Source organism: Syngnathus typhle, linkage group LG9 (assembly GCF_033458585.1).
Source record: "Syngnathus typhle isolate RoL2023-S1 ecotype Sweden linkage group LG9, RoL_Styp_1.0, whole genome shotgun sequence".
In the NCBI taxonomy this organism is placed as follows: domain Eukaryota; kingdom Metazoa; phylum Chordata; class Actinopteri; order Syngnathiformes; family Syngnathidae; genus Syngnathus; species Syngnathus typhle.
The window spans coordinates 6,251,644-6,271,014 of NC_083746.1; the positions used below are offsets into that span (position 1 = coordinate 6,251,644).

General features: G+C 38.7%; 1 protein-coding gene across 1 annotated transcript in view; it reads left to right on the forward strand.

The window, feature by feature from the left end:
• LOC133159856 (NALCN channel auxiliary factor 1) overlaps window positions 1-1,385 on the forward strand; it is a 48,105-nt gene extending 46,720 nt beyond the window's left edge. The window contains exon 3 of the mRNA XM_061287239.1: window positions 1,067-1,385. Within this exon, the coding sequence (XP_061143223.1) occupies window positions 1,067-1,359 (293 nt within the window). The 3' untranslated portion in view covers window positions 1,360-1,385. The remainder of the gene's footprint in view (window positions 1-1,066) is intronic.
• The last annotated feature ends 17,986 nt before the right edge of the window (window positions 1,386-19,371 follow it).

Sequence of the window (19,371 nt, forward strand, 5' to 3'; positions counted from 1 at the left end):
TTTAAACTACCAGCTTGCAAGTAAGGATGAAAAAAAAAAAAACCAGACAATTGGCTATTTACAACCTTCTAAAATAGCTTTAAGAACAAGTCATTCAATTCAAAAGTATTTCAGCCAGGTTCTTTACCCTTTGAGATGTGAGTTCCTCTCCCCAGTGTCCCGGCTGACCCCACAGTTTTATCTTGCGTCACAAGGTACGAATTATCCCGACCTTCCCGACATGGCGGTGTCCTTAAGGACGCGTTTAACCCTCGCCGTAGTGATGGCGTCATTGACCTCTTGCCAAGTTTGTCACGTCCTCAGGGCTGTCTCTTCATTCTCTTTGGACCCTGAATGGGCCGCACTGTTGGTTCATCACTCGCTGCTGGAGTTTTTGCTCCAGCCCTCATCTCCCACTGTGGTGGGCTTTCTGAGGACACGAGTGACAAGTTCATGCAGTCGCATCAATATGTATCACTTTTTATCTAAGATTACAAAACTGTTGCTGCTGTGATACTATGACAGAGAGTTAATCATCAGTGTTATGGTGTGAAATGGAAACAGTGTTTATTGATTTGTGATTTCATCGGATCATAACATTTGTGTTTGGACGATTTTGTTATGGTATGATGAAAACGAGGTCGAACCTTTTGGCCTTCATTTCCAAAGGTCGCCAATACAACACTGCATTAAAAGAACACCTGACATATCGTGAAGCGTCTTGGTGACGCCGTTATACTTAAATAAATCTGATACGTGGCACCTCGACACCAATGAGACAAGTGAGATTGTGAGTTGTATTTTGTCTTAACACAACAACAACAAATGATACGACTAACTTGTTGGGTCATTTTTCTTATTCTCATGAAGCGGAATCGGTATCGCTGCAGCAAAATGCTGACGCCGCAAAAATTAATATCCAGTGGGTACAGTACATCACAATAAAGAGCAGTGCAAGTTAAAAAGAAAAAGTAGGTTTTTTTTTTTTTCAAATATGTACATAACTCCTACTGTGCCTCCGAGTGCGGGTGCAGTGGTGTAATGCTTAATATGTTTCTCTGCCGCCCACCCCGTGCACGGTGGACAGGGTTGCTGCAGGACCATCCATCAGGGGTGGACCCCAAGGCAGAGTGCTGCGACGTGCGGTGGGACTGGAAAGTGGACACCCCCTCCCGGGGGACGCTGAAAAGAACTCACCCGTCGTGCCAGCACCGAACCTCCCTCAGCTCCTCGGCAGCGTGCAGACTGTGTAACAGCCGGCTCAAACTCTGCCTGCTGGTGCTCGTCCTCCTCGCCAGCCTCACTGCATCCCACAATGCAACGGGCTTGGGCCTCCCCGCCATCGCGCCTCTGGAGGAGAGCCCTGCCAATGAGGAGTGACGGAGCCGTTCGGAGGACGTGAGGTTGTCAAGGTGGTGGGATGGTGAGGGGGTAAAAAGGGGGGGGGGGGGTCCTTCACCATGGCAACCACGATGGAAAAATACAGCCACCGTTTTTTTTTTTTTTTTGCTGGAGCTGTGCGCTTGTGCGGCAACACTTCCTAGCCGAATGGAGAGAAGAAAAAAAACGCTGGGACGCTTTGACACAAAAGACACACAAACCCAATCAAGACACATAAATAAAAGCGGGAAGGGGTTCGTCGAGCCCGTTTGGTAGGAACAGGGGACAATGCCACAGCCTTTGAGTGGGAACGTTCAGCTTCCTGCTGGCTGAGTTTCTCTCACTTAAGCTTTTTTACACTGTGTTCCGATTCATGATTTTCTGTTGCACTGCCTGGATGAAGCATCACAATCATATTCTCTTTCTGACGTCTCATCTTTTGTGTTTGTTTGGCGGACAGGGGAGAAGTACTTAGAGAGGTGACGTGTACAAACAAAACAACTTGCTGCGAGAATAATGTATGCTAGGATTTTTCGGTTTTGTTTTATGCAAACACCCTGAGGACCTTTTTTTAACCTGATTACGTGGAGCCCTCACTGTTTTGTTTTGCTCACAGTTTGTTCAACAACACAGGGTATTGAATACAATAACAAGGTCCGGCCCAATTTAGACTCCATCTTTGGTGATCTGATCACAAGTTGCACAACACAGAGTTAAAGCCTTAGTAGCCTTTCACACGGAGATCCTGTCAAATTGCATTGATCCATGAGTGCATTTTTCACAGAACCTGGCAAAGCGGGATCTTTCTGCTTCTGTGTGCAATTTCTCACAGTGACTCAGAATCCCAAAGTCAACGTCCTAATTTTCTCTTTTCACCTTCAAATCCTGCAAAATCGCTACATCAGTTCTGACATTTATCAGTTGGTGCATTTTACACAGAATACAGCAAAGATATTTGTCGAACGTAACCCAAATTAAAGTTTGCTCACCTAAAATTGCAGTAGTTAAAGCATACCATTTGTGAGTTTCACACAGAACCCAGCAAAGCAGGATATGTCTGCAACTGCGTGTGCTTTCACTCAGCACCACTATATCCTACTTTCAGATAAGAAGATTGCAACGACAATTGCTTCGAACACAACAGGGCTGGGGAAGTCAGGTGTTAAGACCAAGACAAATCATTGCAAAAAATTTTAACGTGACCTGGACAATTATGTTTGATTTGAACACGGAAGTAAAAATGAACAACTGCAATCATGGGGTTGTACAAGTGTACACATCCTCTTATAATTGGGATTTTGCTGTGTCACATTCAAGCTCATGTATAATGAGAGCCATCTTTTGAAGTGCCTCTAAAAATCCAAGATAAAGTTGATTTGTTCTCGTCGTCTTTTTCCTGGTATTTGTTTGCTGAACTTCATTAGGGGTTAATAGGAGGCACTTTACATTGTGACGATGTGTGCTGACTCTCATTTAATGAGTTTGAAGGTAATTCCAAACACAGCCGCATCTCCCTTGAAAGGAGTTATCTCAGTTGTTGACGTTTTTGATTTCTCAAAAAGACATTTTTAAAATTGAGTAGACTTTTTGTATCCACAGTTTGCAAACAAACGTGACTCTACCCGGAACAGGCCTGGTTGCTCTCTCTCACTGTTGATGTTCATGTGTATAGTAGGAAATTGCCATATGTTATGTGATCACACCGCCAAAGGAGGGTCTTCATAGAGGGCCCTCAATATTTAAACAGGTGTATTGGTCTCCCTCACTTTGTTTTGTGAGATATTGAACAAATGCCAAACCCTTCTTCACGAATCATTTCGTTTATAAATTTGATCATTTTCCTGAAGGATCTTGACTTAAAACTCTTATGATGGCAGTTTAACCCGAGCCCAGATTTCTATTTCTATTACTTTTTGAATCTGTCAAAAAAATAAATCAATCAGCGCAGATTGTTTTTGACATCAAAGGATTTTGCCTTGGCGTTTTTGAAATCGCATTTAAACAATCTGCGCTACTAGACTTGAATGAGTTTGCCATTATCATCATAGCTGACCGTTTTGTATAGCAAAAGTGTTATCCTTTGAACGCGAGCCAAATGATCAAACTGAATGAAAATATCTGTTAAGAACACAAGCAGTGAGCTTGATCTTGTCACTTCATGTTAAATTGAAAATTGTGATTCTGTAAGCAACACATTAGGGTAAGCCAGCGTATTCAGTCAACATTTGCTAATAGATGCGATGACTGTATCTCACAGAACAAAGAACCAAAGATGTGATGGGAGTCATTCAACTACCATTCAGGTTGTGTTTGCTTTGAGGATTTTAACACAAAGGAATACAAATATGTTTATGTAAGCGCTCATCTTTTCATCCATATTTCCTTTTAAACCTCAGTACCAGCCAGTCGGGTATGTCTGCAGTCAACACTTCCATAGCTTCTCTCTCTTACTTACCTCTTTCTTCCCATCTCTGTGAACTGTTGCTCATTTGTGTCCAAGTTGTCACAAAGTCTCGAAATGTTCATTTCTCCGTTTACACCTGAACCAAAACTATATTAGCAATGTAACTCAGGCCTTTTAATTCACAGGCAACCTGATGACCGGGTGTTTTGTCCGATACTCGGTATACTGTTAACTCTGTGTAGTTATGCTAAACATTACCTGTCGATCATACAAGGTGGGGGTGGTTGCCAATGAGATGGAAAATTTCACCCTTCAGTAAGTATATTGCCACAATACACAACAATTTTTTTTTGGTTTGTTTTATTCAACAGAATATATTTCATTAAGTAAAGGGCTTTTTAAGATACAACTCATTATTATTTTTACATTCCGTCACAGCTTTACCGTGTTAATGAAAAGATATCATCCATGAGGAGAAACATGTCAAAGCGGGATAATCATGTCAGTCAGCAGACATTAATGTCGAGTAGACGTAGATGTTGACCACAGGATCGATCGATGGGACCTCAAGGGCTGACCTCAATTTATTTCTTTTTTTTTTCTTTTCTCTATTTTGCTCCACAACTCAAGGGATCAGGTAAAAATACATCAATAAAACATAGATTCCATCTTAAAGTGATGTCCGATCCGATAACTGATGTCAAGCATTGATGATACAGGTTGCAGTTGAGGGATTACAGCAATGTCCCACACATTTAAAGCCCACCTGCCCTTACAATGATACCTATTCTGGAAATATGGTCCAAAAAAGAAAACGCTGCTAGTCTTTAAGTAACCGCTAGATGGTAGTGTTGATCTATTTTGTTGTTACTTCTGCAACTTGTCTTCAGAATAGCAAATCAAAACTGGGTGAGCTGGTAGACACAGCAATTTAGCTCGACGCAAGTTCGCCGATTCTTTCATGGCTCTTATTGGAAAAAAAATTGGGGTGGAGGCAAATAGTCCCAGGTTTTAAAAAAAGGTTGTTCAAGCGATTGTTTTCTGAGCAGGAGAAATGGCAGGAGCACAGAGCTTCAGACAGACAAACACTGAGTGCATTTAAAATTTTAAATAAACATTAAATAAACATCAAAATTATCACACATTCGTTTATACCGATTGATTTGTTTACACCGTAATATTACTCTGTAGTAAAACATCCCCGTTGTCCAATGCAAAGGACGCAGTTTTGTGATTTTATGTTGCCGTTTCATTTTGTGCGTGTGTGTGCGCGCGTGCGTGTGCGCGCTTTTTCATTGGCCAGCACTGATATTTGGCACAGCGCCATTTGATTTGCTAGATGTGGTGGGACATGTCCTCCACTTGTCCCCAATGCAAAACCGCCGCAGTCTTGCAGGAACATTAGAAGCTGAATTAGCGCGAGGTTTTGAAAGCATTAAGAGCAACAGGAAGTAAAACAGGGTCCGTCAGGGTCGCAGAACCTTTGGCTTCCACCTCATAAACATCAACAAACCTCACCAGAAGCACATGGAAAATGTTTGGAAGTGTCAAATACGCGTGCGTCATGGATGGACATTTTTGTGCAAACAATGATATTATTATGTAAATCCCACATTTGATAATGAAGGCACACTCAATTATAGTCACTCTGCTGTTTGTTCTTGCTATATGTGATTTGATTTTCTGCATTCAACTGGCCCTTTTAATTCAGTCTACAGCTCAGATTATTGTGGTCTGTAGCAGTTGTAGCCAATGCTTGTTTTTCACTATCTCACGCCAACATACAAAAGACCAATGTTGTTTGTTTTTCCATTTGCGCATTTGTATTGTGCAAGTACCCCAATTATTCTCCACGTGTCTGGTATTTGTTCTCTTCTCTCTCCTGTGGATCTATGCAGAAGCCCATTAATGTTTTTTTGCTCTCTTTTTTTGGTTGTAAATATGTTCCCTGGTATGCTGAACAATGTGTTCTCTCCTCCTCTTTGTGTGTATTCAGTTGATTTCATGATGTTGGGATTTATTCTTCTTTTTGTATTTCTAATGTTGATTTTTTTTTTTTTTATTGTTATGATTTTGAATACCTGAAATCATTCATGCTAAAGAGAATGTGTTTGGTCCTCAGCGCGAGAGAGGTTGTGGTTCCGTGTGCGTGTGTGAATGCAGAAAGATTTTATCAACTCTAGAAATGGGGAAGGGGGGGGGAAAGGCATATAGAAGTATCATTGCGATTATGATTATTATTCTTATGATTACTATTACACTACCAGTATATTGTAATATTATAGATGCTTTAGTTGGACTAACTTCTTTAATTTTTTTACAAACGACTTTGATGAAATGATTTATAAGAACAAGTCTGACAAGTCACGATCTTTTCGAGAAGTATGAAAACTACTGCTACAATGATTAAAAAAAACTGTGTTCTGATGAAAATAAATACAGACCTATTATCTGTTCCTCTGCTGTCTTTTTATTCTATTTGTCAACAGGATGGAAAAATATGTTTAAGGATCAGTCACTGGTAAGAGTTGCTTTTGAATGATCTTCAGATTTTAAATGAGGTTTCTGCAGGACAAAGTATGTTGTGTGCTGTGTTTATGAAACAGACTGTGTTTTGTCTTTCTAGGCAAAGAAGAAATTTCCATCCATTCGCTTATTTTATATACCGATTATCCTGTTTGGGGGTCACAGGGCGAGCTGGAGACATTTTTCAGCTAAATGTGGGTGAGTACAACATGGACTGGTAAGTAAGCAAGCATGACTCAAGCTGCAGACTCGTAATGTCCAGTTGTTTCTAACTGATGGCGTGATGCAATTAATTGACTTAATTAATTGACTTGAATTAATTAAACTACATCAATGCACTAGCAAAGCTGCATAGCAAATCAACATCTCTATCATCAAGTAAAAAATTGTTCATTCAAAAAGTGAAACTCAGCCGTAAACTGAAATATTTCATGATTGTATTTTTTTTATTATTATTATGATAATTATATTGGAAACACAATTTTAAAGCATTGCAGAAAATAATTTTTCAAATTGGCACTTTGGAATCTAATGTTTAGTGAACCTGTGTAAAATGAGTTGCACTGTTTGAATATCTATTTAATTAGATAATGATATGTAATGTACGACAGAAACAATGCTTATTGTTTTATCTACACTGCAATGTATAAAATGACCACAAGAGAGAGCTGTTGAACAAATTTTGAACTTTTGCACCCAAGCAGGGTGGATGTGATTCCTCTTTGCACCAGTAGATGGCGACCTTGACACACGTTCATCTGGATCATGCATTACTCGAAAAAGTATCAAAATAGATGACCAGATCGCAAAACAAGCATTGCATGTAACGTAACGAATAAACGATTGAATGTAATCAATCATTGTGACCGATCTCATCAGCAACTATTACCATGAAATCAGCCACATTAATATAATGTGAGCTTTTCTATGAGACGTTATGCATTTTCTATGCAACATATAAGTGACATTATGCACGAGTGAGCCAATGAGTTTGCATATTAATGAAGCCATGGTTATTTCCATTCACACTTTTTTCCAGCCCAATAATCAATCAGTCTCTCTGCACTCTTCTGTTCTAAATTAGCATGTGTCACTGAGATGATGGCTGCTTGAACACTAGCTACAGAAAGACCAGAATAATAATAATAATAATGCAACATTGCATGTGGGCATTTGCCTTCCGCTCTTCCGACTCGGATTAAAAGCCTCATTTCTGTTGCTGTTTGTAGGAAGGGATGATGTGCTCAGATGGCTAATCCTCAACTAGCCTGCCAATAGTCATCATGCAAAAGTCCACCAGTGGGTCAAGGCTGCTCAATGCTTAAATTGAAAAAATAATTAGGGAAATGTAATTTATGACTAAAAGTAACGAAGACAAAATGACACAATTTGTCAAACTTTCAGTTCCGAATATGCATGTTTTGGAATGTGGTGGGAAATTGCATTTTATAATTGCATATGAATATAAAACGACTAATGGAATGACTACTTGAAAATTAGACTTCAACAATAAGAGTCATTTTATTTGTTGATTTTGCTTGTTATCATTTTGTGTATTAAAATAGTCAATGTTAATTGTGTATTTTATTCACAGTCATATTTGTTTTGTGGATCAAGCTGAATTTTAGATTTCAAGCAATTTCCATAATCAGAGTTCTGATGACCCCACAAGCTACACGGAGTGGATGTTATGTCTGCCTTTTCTATGAAAGGAACTAGCTTAGATGTTTTCACAAATGAGCCACCTTTGACACCTGAGTCTTTCATGAACAACGTAATGAGCCAACCACAGTCAGAAGGAACTTTGGCATTCATGCCCTTACTCTTTTTTTTAACACCACTGATGGTTGAAAATGAAAGCTCTAATGAGGTTGTGCCTTTACATATATCAACAAAAAACCCGATTGTCAGGGTGTCTAAAAGATGATCTTGTGTGCATTGGGAATAACTCTTCACAATTAATTTCGGGATTACTATGCCTACGCATTTTTTAAATTAATTGTCACAGCATAGTTTGAATTGATGTTCTTGTGAAAGGCCAGAAAGAAAGATAATTAACAGCTACTCAAATAAACTACTAAAGGTGTCATTCTATTTGAGTGTCAGGAAATGTGTTTAATTGTCAGCCGAGTGAATGCTCTGCTATGGTAACGTGCTATGGGAACAGTAAAGACGTCATGTACCGGTATGTGTATTTTTATACTACCACGTACAAAGTGTCAGGCGCAGCTGCAGAGTAGGTGAGAGATGCATTAAAATTCAACTTTTACAAAGATACTTTTTGCAGTGGGATCTTTGTAAAGTGTCATCTCAAAAATAAGCAAGGCATATACTGTGCATCACAGCACTTGAGTCTTTCCACAAATGTTACAGCTTTATTCCAATGAATGCTTTCTAAGTTATCAGAGGCTACAGGTGAATTTTGACAGCATTGGGTGGCAGGCAGAATTTTTTTTTGAAATCAGCATCTTTCATCACCTCCATTGGTGGCCTCGCTTTAAAGGGAACCCATTAAACGGTGTCATTTTTTGTTCAGGGGAGAAACTAATGAGGCATTTGTCTGCATTTGAGTCCTCGCTCATTCATCTGGACCTGTGGGAGTTTGGACAAAAGGTAATCATTTAAAAGCACATCTCTAAAGGCAAGGTTGAAGGACAAATGGATAGTTTGCAATTACTTCCAATAGGTTTTTTAAGCCTTGGCAATTTTACTTTGTAAAAAACAAAAGTGTCCAGCTGTGATGAAAAAAGTAATAATGCCCAAAAGCATAAAAAGGAAATAAAAAAGAGGAAAATATTTCAATTTAGCCTTTGAATTAATTCCCCTTTTGCACATTAGGAGATACGTGACTACTATTGTTAGCATGAATTACTGCTAAACTATGGCTAATTATGGTTTAGGGAAAAATTCAGGTCACGTCGCTGCCATAGGAACGTAGCTTCATTGTAAAGTAACAACTTTTTTTTCTTAACTCCAAGGCTCACCTAAGAATAATTTTCTTTTCAATTCTTGCATAAATAAAGTACACCCATCAAAAAAAAAAAAGAATCATTCCCAGCAGGAACGTTATTACAAAGCTTCACCATTATTAGAGACCACTAGCTGAGGTTGGTGATGCTCAGTCACTACGGCAACGACACTGAGGTTATTGTTCTTATTGTGTGCCGATATGCAATAAAAAATAAAGAATCTTTGAACTTCTCAAAGGTGGGTGGAATTACTACAAAGTGTTGCTCGTGGCAGTTGTAGTTAGTGTCAACCTGGTACACACTAACATTTATTTTAACACTTGTCCTCACAGTGGTAGGGGGGGATCAGACTCCTATCCAGCTGTGACACACACACACATTCACATGGATGCATGCAGTTATCCAGTTAAATCCATGGCGACTTAGTAAACAAAACAAAGAATTCACTCGGTCTCAATTCATTTGTATATTTGCTTACCAATTTTAATGTGCAAAAAAAACAGACTGTTGTTAAGTTTATACATATAGAATCCATTTATTTATTTATTTATTTATTTATTTATTTGTTTATTTAATTTATTCATTTTGAGGGTTTTTTTCTTGATTGATTTTACCCATAAGATTCAGCTGATACTAATAAGCATGACAATTTTGATCATGTTGCATTTCGTCTCTATTACAACCACAATCACAGGTCATGCAGAGCATCAGCGATTACGGACTGACGGCATCTGTTTGTGATGCCATCTGCTGCAGGCTGACATCACGTCCAAAAGACAGACGAGGAGCACGTCAGGTGAGTACCTCACGGCCATTGCAGCTCAGACATGTGCGCTCATGTCTTTGTTACACAACCTGCGCCACTACTTAGACCTGCTTTTAGCTAGTTTAAATTCTAGTCTAGTTTCTGTCATCAAATTTTCAAGTACGACAGGGCCTGTAGAATAAAACACCCACCAGAATTTGCAGCAGAGCAACGTGGTATTTTTTCCAAACATGGAAAGCTAGACTTGCCCTAGCACAAAAACGAAGATGTGCCAGTTTTTATGCTGTGGGCCTGTATACAAAAATAGGGCCCTTAATCTTAAGTGAGATACACAGATGAACATAATGAGATGATTTGCAGGCCAATTTCACCTCCTTCCATTCAAAATAAGCACAGGCCCACCTATCTTTTGGCCCCTAGGTTGTTTTTTTAATGTTAGGTGTGTTAAGAGTCATTCCACCCTCCCCTATCAGCAGTCGTAAATGCTACACTTATACATTATTTACATTTCTTTGCAGTGGACTTTTTGAATTGTCTTGTGGAACTTAAGAGCCAGCCACTCTGTGACCTGACCGAGGAACTTGGAAGAATAATAAACAAATGAAGTTGGATATCAAATGTAAGATAAAAACAATGAATTCAGTGTTTACATAATCCTGACACAAGTTTTGCCACCATAGAAATTTCCGAGAAGTTTCCAATTGAGCTAGCAACTTTCCTACCTCCCATCTAGTGCTTATTTTCCGACAGCTCTCTTTACACTTACACAAATCACTTGCTACTTGTGGAGAATCATTAAGACGTATGAGTGAGGGGGCTCACATGGCCTAAAAAACGTTGGGAAGTAAAAAGTCTTTAAGATCTATTAAGATCTTTATTGTACTGAAGTAGACCACATATCTATCTCTCACCAGTTTTCATGTATAGCCCTCGAAAGGATTTTTACTTCAATCGCAGTGATCGGTTTGCCTGTTGCGCTCCCTGCTCGCCTGCATTTAGAGTATTTTCGAAACAATGACCGTATAAGGAGCCACACATAGCTGCGAGCTACAGACAATTGGTCTCCCAAAGTTCAGTTTTATGGCTACACATGTTCACTTAAATAGCAATAAAAATGTCTTTTGATGGCGGCAATTTGCCAACCTTGGAGAGAGAGATAAAAAGTCAACTTTATTCTAAAACTGATCATCTCTTTTTACATCCAATTAGACTTTTTTTTTTTTTTGTCTGATCCAATTAGACATGCCGAATGTTTTTTTTTGTCTGAAGTTTTTGATAGCTCTTGCTCATGTCTTATAATGACCCAGGCACACTAAACAAAATAAAACTGATTGATCAGTCCAGTCGCACACATTTCTTTCAACTATGAAATATCACAAATGTCACTATTGCAAAAGTGTTGACACCCATTTTCACTTGTGACTTCTTATAGTGTGAAGCCAGTGACGCACTTAAGGGACCTGCGACTACATAGTGATCAACAAAATGGCCTCTGGGATTGGTCTGCCACACAGCCACATATACTGGAAGTGTTCTAACACAATTACAAAGGTGTAAGTAAAGCACATGTTTGGACATAATACAAACTGCCATGGTTCCAAAAGTCGTTCTATCATGAGTTTTTTTTTTTTCTTGTCAGTATTTTTCTCTTCATTGGATAGTTGTGAATGTTAAAAATATGTTTAAAAAGTTTGGTGACTGAGTCTTGAAATAATGAATTCACGTTACATTATTTTTTATGGGAATTGAACAAAAAAAAAACTGGAATGACTTTGAAGTCAACCAGCATTGTGGAACAGTTAGTATTAGGATTTGACTTGGCAGTCCCACAATAGATTTATGGTATTTCTGCTTTTTAATAAGTGGCAAATAATTTTGGGAATGGGATGCACTTTGTTGAGCTTTCACCTTAGACCATTGTAAGCATGTAATTTGGATTTTTTTTTTGTTTGTTTGTCTTACAGTGTCAACCTTCTAATCTTGGAGCAGGAAGTAATCCATCACAATATGACAACACAGACAGGTAACGCTCTTTGACTATGATAGAATGTGGCCAAAACCAGAAAATATTGTTTTGAAGGTAAATCTGTTAGAAAGAAACCCTTAGATTAATTTAATTACATTAATAGATTGAGTTTAAAGTAATAATTCAGTTTTATAGAAAAAAATACATATATTCCTAATCAAATTGAACTTTGAGCATTACTACTTGATTTATAACTATCCTACTTTTTTTAAATCTTGAATGGACACGGTCATTAGGCGAGCTAATTATATACATAATCGGCCTTTCCACCAAGGAATAATTATTCATTAAATTTGAAAGATTGCTGCTGTCATTTCTACTAAGCTTCATGTAACGTTCTTACTTGGACAGATACTCTGTATGATAATTATACCGAATACTGGATATAAATAAATAAGGTAAATATTAAATAAATAAAACAAAAGGACATGTCAAGTGCAGTCTGCCCTATGTGCCAATGCATTTAAATCCAGGTCAGAAACTACCAGTATATATCTTTGGCTGTGATGCTGAACTTAATTATTTTTTAATGAAATGTCTGTCGTCATGCAGAAATTGAATTTTGATCACAAACACAACTCTCCATTTTTTATATATATATATTTAAATGCGATCCAAGATTCTGAATTTTTTTTGTCTTGTCATGGCTGTAGAGTCCACACACAGAAAAGCAAAGTTAGTCACAGCACTTTAAAAACTCATATCTTGTTTAATAGGTCCAACATTATGCTTGCATCTGACAGAAAGGAAAACTGTTGCTACTAGCAACAGCACCCCTCAAAGAACAGTGAAATTAAATGGCAGCACCCAGACAGAAAGAAACCTTGTGTCTGTAAATCAGCTTGAGGCCCAGGAGTTTCTTCCTGATGCAAAGAAAATCTAATGTAGATGTTCTCTATTTGAAAGTAGACAACCTGCTCTAGTATCTTCGCTCAATCACCTAAATGGAGTTTCTGCCTATACGTCAGTGTCGCAGAGACTGATCGGTCTCTTTTGATGCTAAATTGCTGCCATTGCAAAAAAATATACTGATCACAAGAGTGCAGTGTTATTGCATTTTTGGCTCGGACGTAATGGAACCAGTTGTTGATGTCTGTTGTAATGTCTTGTCAATCTTACTGAACAGTATTTATATTACGAGATTTTGGGATGGTTTCGGATTTTTTTTTTCCCATTTTGTTTTTCTGTTGTTGTTCTTTTTTACCTTGCTCTTGATAGACTTTATTTAACGAAATGAGTAATTGTGTATTGTATTGTAGTCTTTTTTTGTTTGTTTGTTTGTTTTTTTAGCTTGTCATGGAGGATTTTGGAGGCGTTTGAAGTGCTCATTCATTTTATTTAGACAATTCCACATAGATGGTGGCCACTTGACATGTTGTTGACTAGCTTGTTGCAAACAAAATACTTTGATTTGGATCGTGCAAGCAGCGTCTCTGGTTCTTCCAAATATAATCAATTTTTTAATCAAATTTTGTTTTGAAACTCCACCAAATTGGAGGAAGACTACCGGAATTAAAAATAACACTGTGCTCAACTTTAGAGTACCGACCTGAGAAGTTAGACAAATGACTCAAGTGTTCTTTGCTTTGAGGGCCCTTAACTGTCTATAATGGAATATTCCTGGAAACATCTGTTGCGATATTAAATTCTGAATCATAGAAGCGGTCCACTTGATTGAACCATCAGCATGCCAGGTACGATGCTGGTCCAAAAGGAAAAAATCTAATAATTTTGGGTTGACGGTGGCGGGTAGTAGTTGCCTAACCTGCAGGACATGTCTTCCGCTGGATGGGCAGATGCAATTGAAAAGCGGATTTTGGAGGCTTTTGGGTCGGAGAGATCCGAATGGCAGAGCAGGGATTATAACGTGGTGTTTTCGTCAGCACAGCTGTACAGAGGACCTTTCGCTCTGGGCAGGGATTTTAAGAAGGCTGCTGAGCTGTCTTTTATTTGGACTCTCGTTAGTACACCACACAATAAAATCCACTGTCATTTATATATTGACCAATCGAATGAGACGTGTAGTGTATTTGTGGGCTTACTATTAAAAACTTCCAAGACTTGATTTCAGTTTGTCACCTTGTAACTGGAGATTTGACCATTTTTAATTATTTTTCCCCAAAATGACTGATTATTAGACAAGCATGTGATACTTCAGCCTCCTAAACCGACAGAAAGCTCATAATTAAAACAATACAGATGTTCGCCCCGTCGTTGATGTAATATGAACTGCTGTTATGAAACACTTTAAAGCGGCTTGGCGTCTAAAAATAGAATGTGCCTGCTTTAACCTCCACCGTGTTCAAAGTGCAGCGCTTGTCCATCCTAGACCTTCTAAAATATCACATTAGCCAAGCTTGTCCAACCTCCTCTATTTCAAACCGCATTCTGTGCTATTCTTTGAAATTGGACCACTGTCCAGTTTTAGTGGTTAATAACGTCTTGCCGTGTCTTTAATCAGCCATTCAAGTATCATAATAAAGGTGTGCATCTCTCCAATAAAAGACATTTTGATAGATATCACACGAGGTCCGATTTGATTCAAGGACAGTTCTAAAGCGGAGCGGATTGATTCGAATCAGCAGGAATCCGATTTGATTCGATATGGTGCAGCTCAGTCGGGGAGTATATAATGCAATTCATTTCCTATCATCTTAAATTAATTTGTAAAGTCTGTGAATGTGGCATTTTGTTTGACGATATATCCCTCCAATTAAAAACAATTCAGTATATATCTCGATTTCCGATTCTATCACGACATGCAACAATTATGATTCTTAGTTTGGTCCATTATTTCAATTGACCAAGAGTTTCCGTGCCTCGTATTATTCACTGGTTATCCGAATTAGTTCCATATGGATCGACTCCGCAAGTGTACCGCAGAAGGCCCAGTAGATAAAACCTTGTGGACAGCTCCACCGCTTCTTCTTGCCGGCCCACGGCGTCCAATAATCCAGTCCAGATCCGAGCTTCGACTGGGGGATTCCAATCGGTTAAGCTTCGATGAGCGAGAAGCCCCTGCCCTGTCAGCATAACGCTCTTTTCCGCTCACTGGCAGGAAAATTAAAGTCCTTATCAAGCTGTTTTCAGAAGTAGACGGGTCTCAAGGCGTGAGGTTGTGTTACAGTAAATCTCCACGGCAGGTGCAGGGGGCATCTATCACCTGGAACACCTTCAAATATCATCTCCACGTCCTTAAGAGTGCTTTGTCAACAAGAGTATCAACATAAATGCAGAAAACATTTTTAATCAAAGTGGCTTTGCTTTTCTTCACCTTATCTTTCCGTGGGTGGTCTTGTGTCACATCTGCTCATGAATTAGGATGAATTGTTTCGGTGTGGGTCAAGCAACCTGTTTCTGCAAACACAAATCCTTAATTAGGAGTCCCCACTTGTGTTTGTTTTCTTACTCAAACACAAAGTTTTGTTGCGCTTTAAAAATCCGCAAATGCCTCATCCAATTTTGAGATGTATTCAGCAAATGTACGGTCACCATGCGTCCTATTTTTGGCACTTGTTCCTTCCACTAGGATTTAAAAGCAAGGAGTCTGGCAGGGAATTATGTTTGCCCTGCATATCATCCGTGACATGCCTCCCCACCGGCAATGAATGTTGGATTCGTTTTAGCCAGGGCTGGCTCATGAAACACAAACCATGAGTGGATGTGAAGGAAAGGAAGGGCCAGCTATGGATGCATGCAAACCCCAACAGCTGGAAGGGCAAAAAGCACTTGGCTGCTTCTTCCTTGCCTTTGATATTAGTTAAATAGTATTAATACAATGCATTGGAAGCTTAAAATTGACTAATTTAAATAAATTAATAATTGTAAAATTAATTTAAATAAAACTAATTGAGGTAATTTTTTGTTAGTCATAAATATATGACCCAAAAAAAATCTGTGCAATTTTAGATGTCTGAGTAACTATATATCATAAGGCCAGGGCAGATCAAATTAAATGTCTTCAATGCTTCATCAAAATACCAACAACATATTTAAAATGGAAATTGATTTTTATAATCGATTTTACACTGATTTGATTTAGCGTAAGCAATTTGTTTGACGGGCAGAGGTTCCACGGTAATGTCGTTTTCCGGTCATCTTTGTTTTCATTATCTCCTAATCCCTGCCGTATACCTCATTCGTTGCACTTGTTGCAATATTTGAAGCCACATGATGACAAAAACCAGGCAAGTTCATTTTCATTGTTCACATTTTTTCAGCCCTGCCACCACAGTCTGATGCTGTGCTTTGACAATAATGCAAAGACACTCAAGCGAAAGTGAAACCAATCCTGGCTCCAAATTAACTAAACATGAAAAAGACCTAGAAATTCTCCTCTCTTTGAATGCCTTTCATAATACGTGACCTGTTTGATTCCTTGCTTGATTCTTTATCCAGAGAGTGGTGCTGAAGGAAAGCAAACAATTAGTCCTGATAGATTGGACATGCTGTGTTGCCAACACCAGCAAAACTGGGAACACAGCCCGGGGGGTCATGGGGTCCTCTGAACACACCTCTGAGGAGATGTCGTATGTGCCCCAAGATGAGAGACGTCTGTGTTGAGTGACACAGGTTATGCCTTTACGCATTTGGGACAGCCTTGGCTACATTGAGGTCATCAGATGTGTATTCACACTTCATAAATCTTTGTCGAATATTGAGCATGTACTATGCTGATGATTTAGTTCCCTTGACTATGTGACTCACATTTTGGAGCAGAAGGTATATAATTGGTTAGAGAACAAATTTCAACCCAGATGTCGCTCAATTGAGCGAAGTAGTCTGTGTAAATGATTAATTCTGTCTGGAGCGATCGGGACTAACCACTTGGCTGCAACTAGCAAAGGCACTGTCGGTCTTGTTGACTGCAAATTAATTGCCAGCTATGCAAACTTGACGCTTCCGAGCAGCATTTTTTTGTTGTTGTCAATATGACACTAGACAAACATTTGGTGATTCTTCCAATCTCGAATCAAGTCTTCGATAATTAATCATGATTTAACACCTTGGATAGGAAATTTTGTTCAATATTTCACTTAAATGCAGCGTGTGGTAGAGCTTCTTTCACTTGAAGTCAGTTGGATAATAGTAGCAATAAGAAAAAAGTCTGAATATATAATAGTGAGAGTTATGAAAATAACATATAATAATGAGAATAACAATAATGACCTTTTCGAAATTACGGCAGAAAATGTGGCCCATCATAGGCAGACTTAATTGTGATTTTCTGTATTCCCTCCATTTGTGGGCTTTGTGCGTGTTTTGCTCTGTTTGAAATTAACTGCTAATTTCCCATGGCTGAAAAGATGTCATAGTTTAATGAACAAGTTAGAATTCCGCTCTGCGTAGTCAGAGAGGATGAGGCTCATTTTGCCTCTTCCTCTGTCATCATTAAGGACCGTTGCCCAGGTGATATTACTAAAAAAAAAAGAAGAAAAAAAACAATTTAAATGTGATCGTGTCTCTGCGTACGTGACTGCACACTCACAAAGATGTTTGTCGTGCATTTCATAAGTCATTGGGATAAATTGTTCCAAGATATGTCATACACTGTGGACAAAAGCAGTAGGGTACCACCACCAGGAAGTGAAAATATGTTATTGGTCACTATCATCCATCTTGCCTTTATGGACCTTTCTGGTGTGCACTGCATGAACAGCAAAACCATTTCCACAAGGCGGGAATCATACATTTTTTACAACACGGTGGAACACTGCATGTGCCTCACGTCAGAGAAGATAAAATGGCTAGCGTGCCACCCCCACCCTTACCCCGCAGCTCCAGAGTCTGTGCTTTGAAATTCCTCTCTGAGACAAAAAAGATTTATCCAGACCCAGTTCCACAGTTTCCCTTATCCACAGCCTTTTCCCACATTTAAAAGGACTTTTACATATATTTCTTCAGAGATGAACATGGATATTAATTTTACCCATGAACAGTCATTTTAACAATTTAAAAATTCATTACAAGCTTTGAGTAAAATTTTGTGTTAGGTTGTTATTTTTTATCTACTACAAGCATGCAACTTTGGTCTAAGCTTCCACTTTCTGTTCACCTTATCATTGATCCGATCTGCAGTTGTGAGACAAAAAATGTAGTAATTTTGCTTTTTTCCTACTATATATATATATGTATTTATATATTTGTTTGTGTATGTGTGTAGAGAGAGAGAGAGAGAGAGAGAGAGAGAGAGTAGAGAGAATATAGTATGTAGTCAGTTGCTAAGTGACAGGTATCGACTAAATTAAATGAATGCTTTCATTTAGTAAGTGCTCAACTGAAAGAAAATCACCCCAAACTGCCCTTACTCTCTTTCTATTTTGGACTTTGTTGTCCTTGAAAAAACTTTTATTTTTTCTCCTCTCGGTCACTGCTGTTGTGTATTTGATCATTTCAGAATTGTGCGCCCTTTTTAAGAAAAGATCAGTAAAGCTTGTATTTTTTTTTTTTAAATGACTGAACAAAGTAGAGTGACGTTTATTCATATAGCCCTTAATCACTGAAACAAAAGTTGTGCTCTTCAGATTCCGTCGATCCCAAACCCCCAAATCGTGATTGTTTTTCCAGTGCATTAGATTATTCCAATACAACAGAAGAGAGGACAAGTGCAAGAGCGTGCATCTCTCCGCTGACATGCTTTGTCTGCCTTTCAATATGAACGTGACAATGTTGTCAGTCAGTCTGAATGACGGGGCGAGTAGAAGCAATCTTCATGAATGCACTTTGCCAAACAAGCAATGTTCCGAAACGCTGAAAAACCTTACAGCATTGAGATTCCACCTTATCAATCAATCTGCTTATTGTCAGCAAAGAAATGTCACTGACGGCAGCGCAATTTAAAACAATTGCTTTACTTGCTACTAAAAGTGTGCGTTGATCATTATTCACTTGTTAGCCTGATGAAATCCTCCACGGATCTGGGCCGAACTCTCGTCCATACAGAGTGTGGGGAGGACGCTCTAATCCCCATCGGAGCCTTAGTATTGATAACAAGTACACACTTTAATCAATAGTCGTCCATTATGCTCAGCCTGAGCGTCTAAATGATCTGCAGCGCTTGGAGATGATCACCTCTTCATGGTCACTCTTATCTGTCACAATTAAAATGTCAAACACGTGTCAACTTGTCACTGGAAGGTCAAGTTAATGATTCCAACGGCATGTTTTCCATCCGCTCCATTAGTTAGTGCTTTTGTGCTACTCCTCTGGCATTTTAGCTTTTTGTTAAAGAATGGCGATTCAAACAACAGAGTTGATCATCATTCTTTTGGGTTTAACTTGCAATTGTATTTTCAAAGGGAACAGTTTGAATCAAACTTAG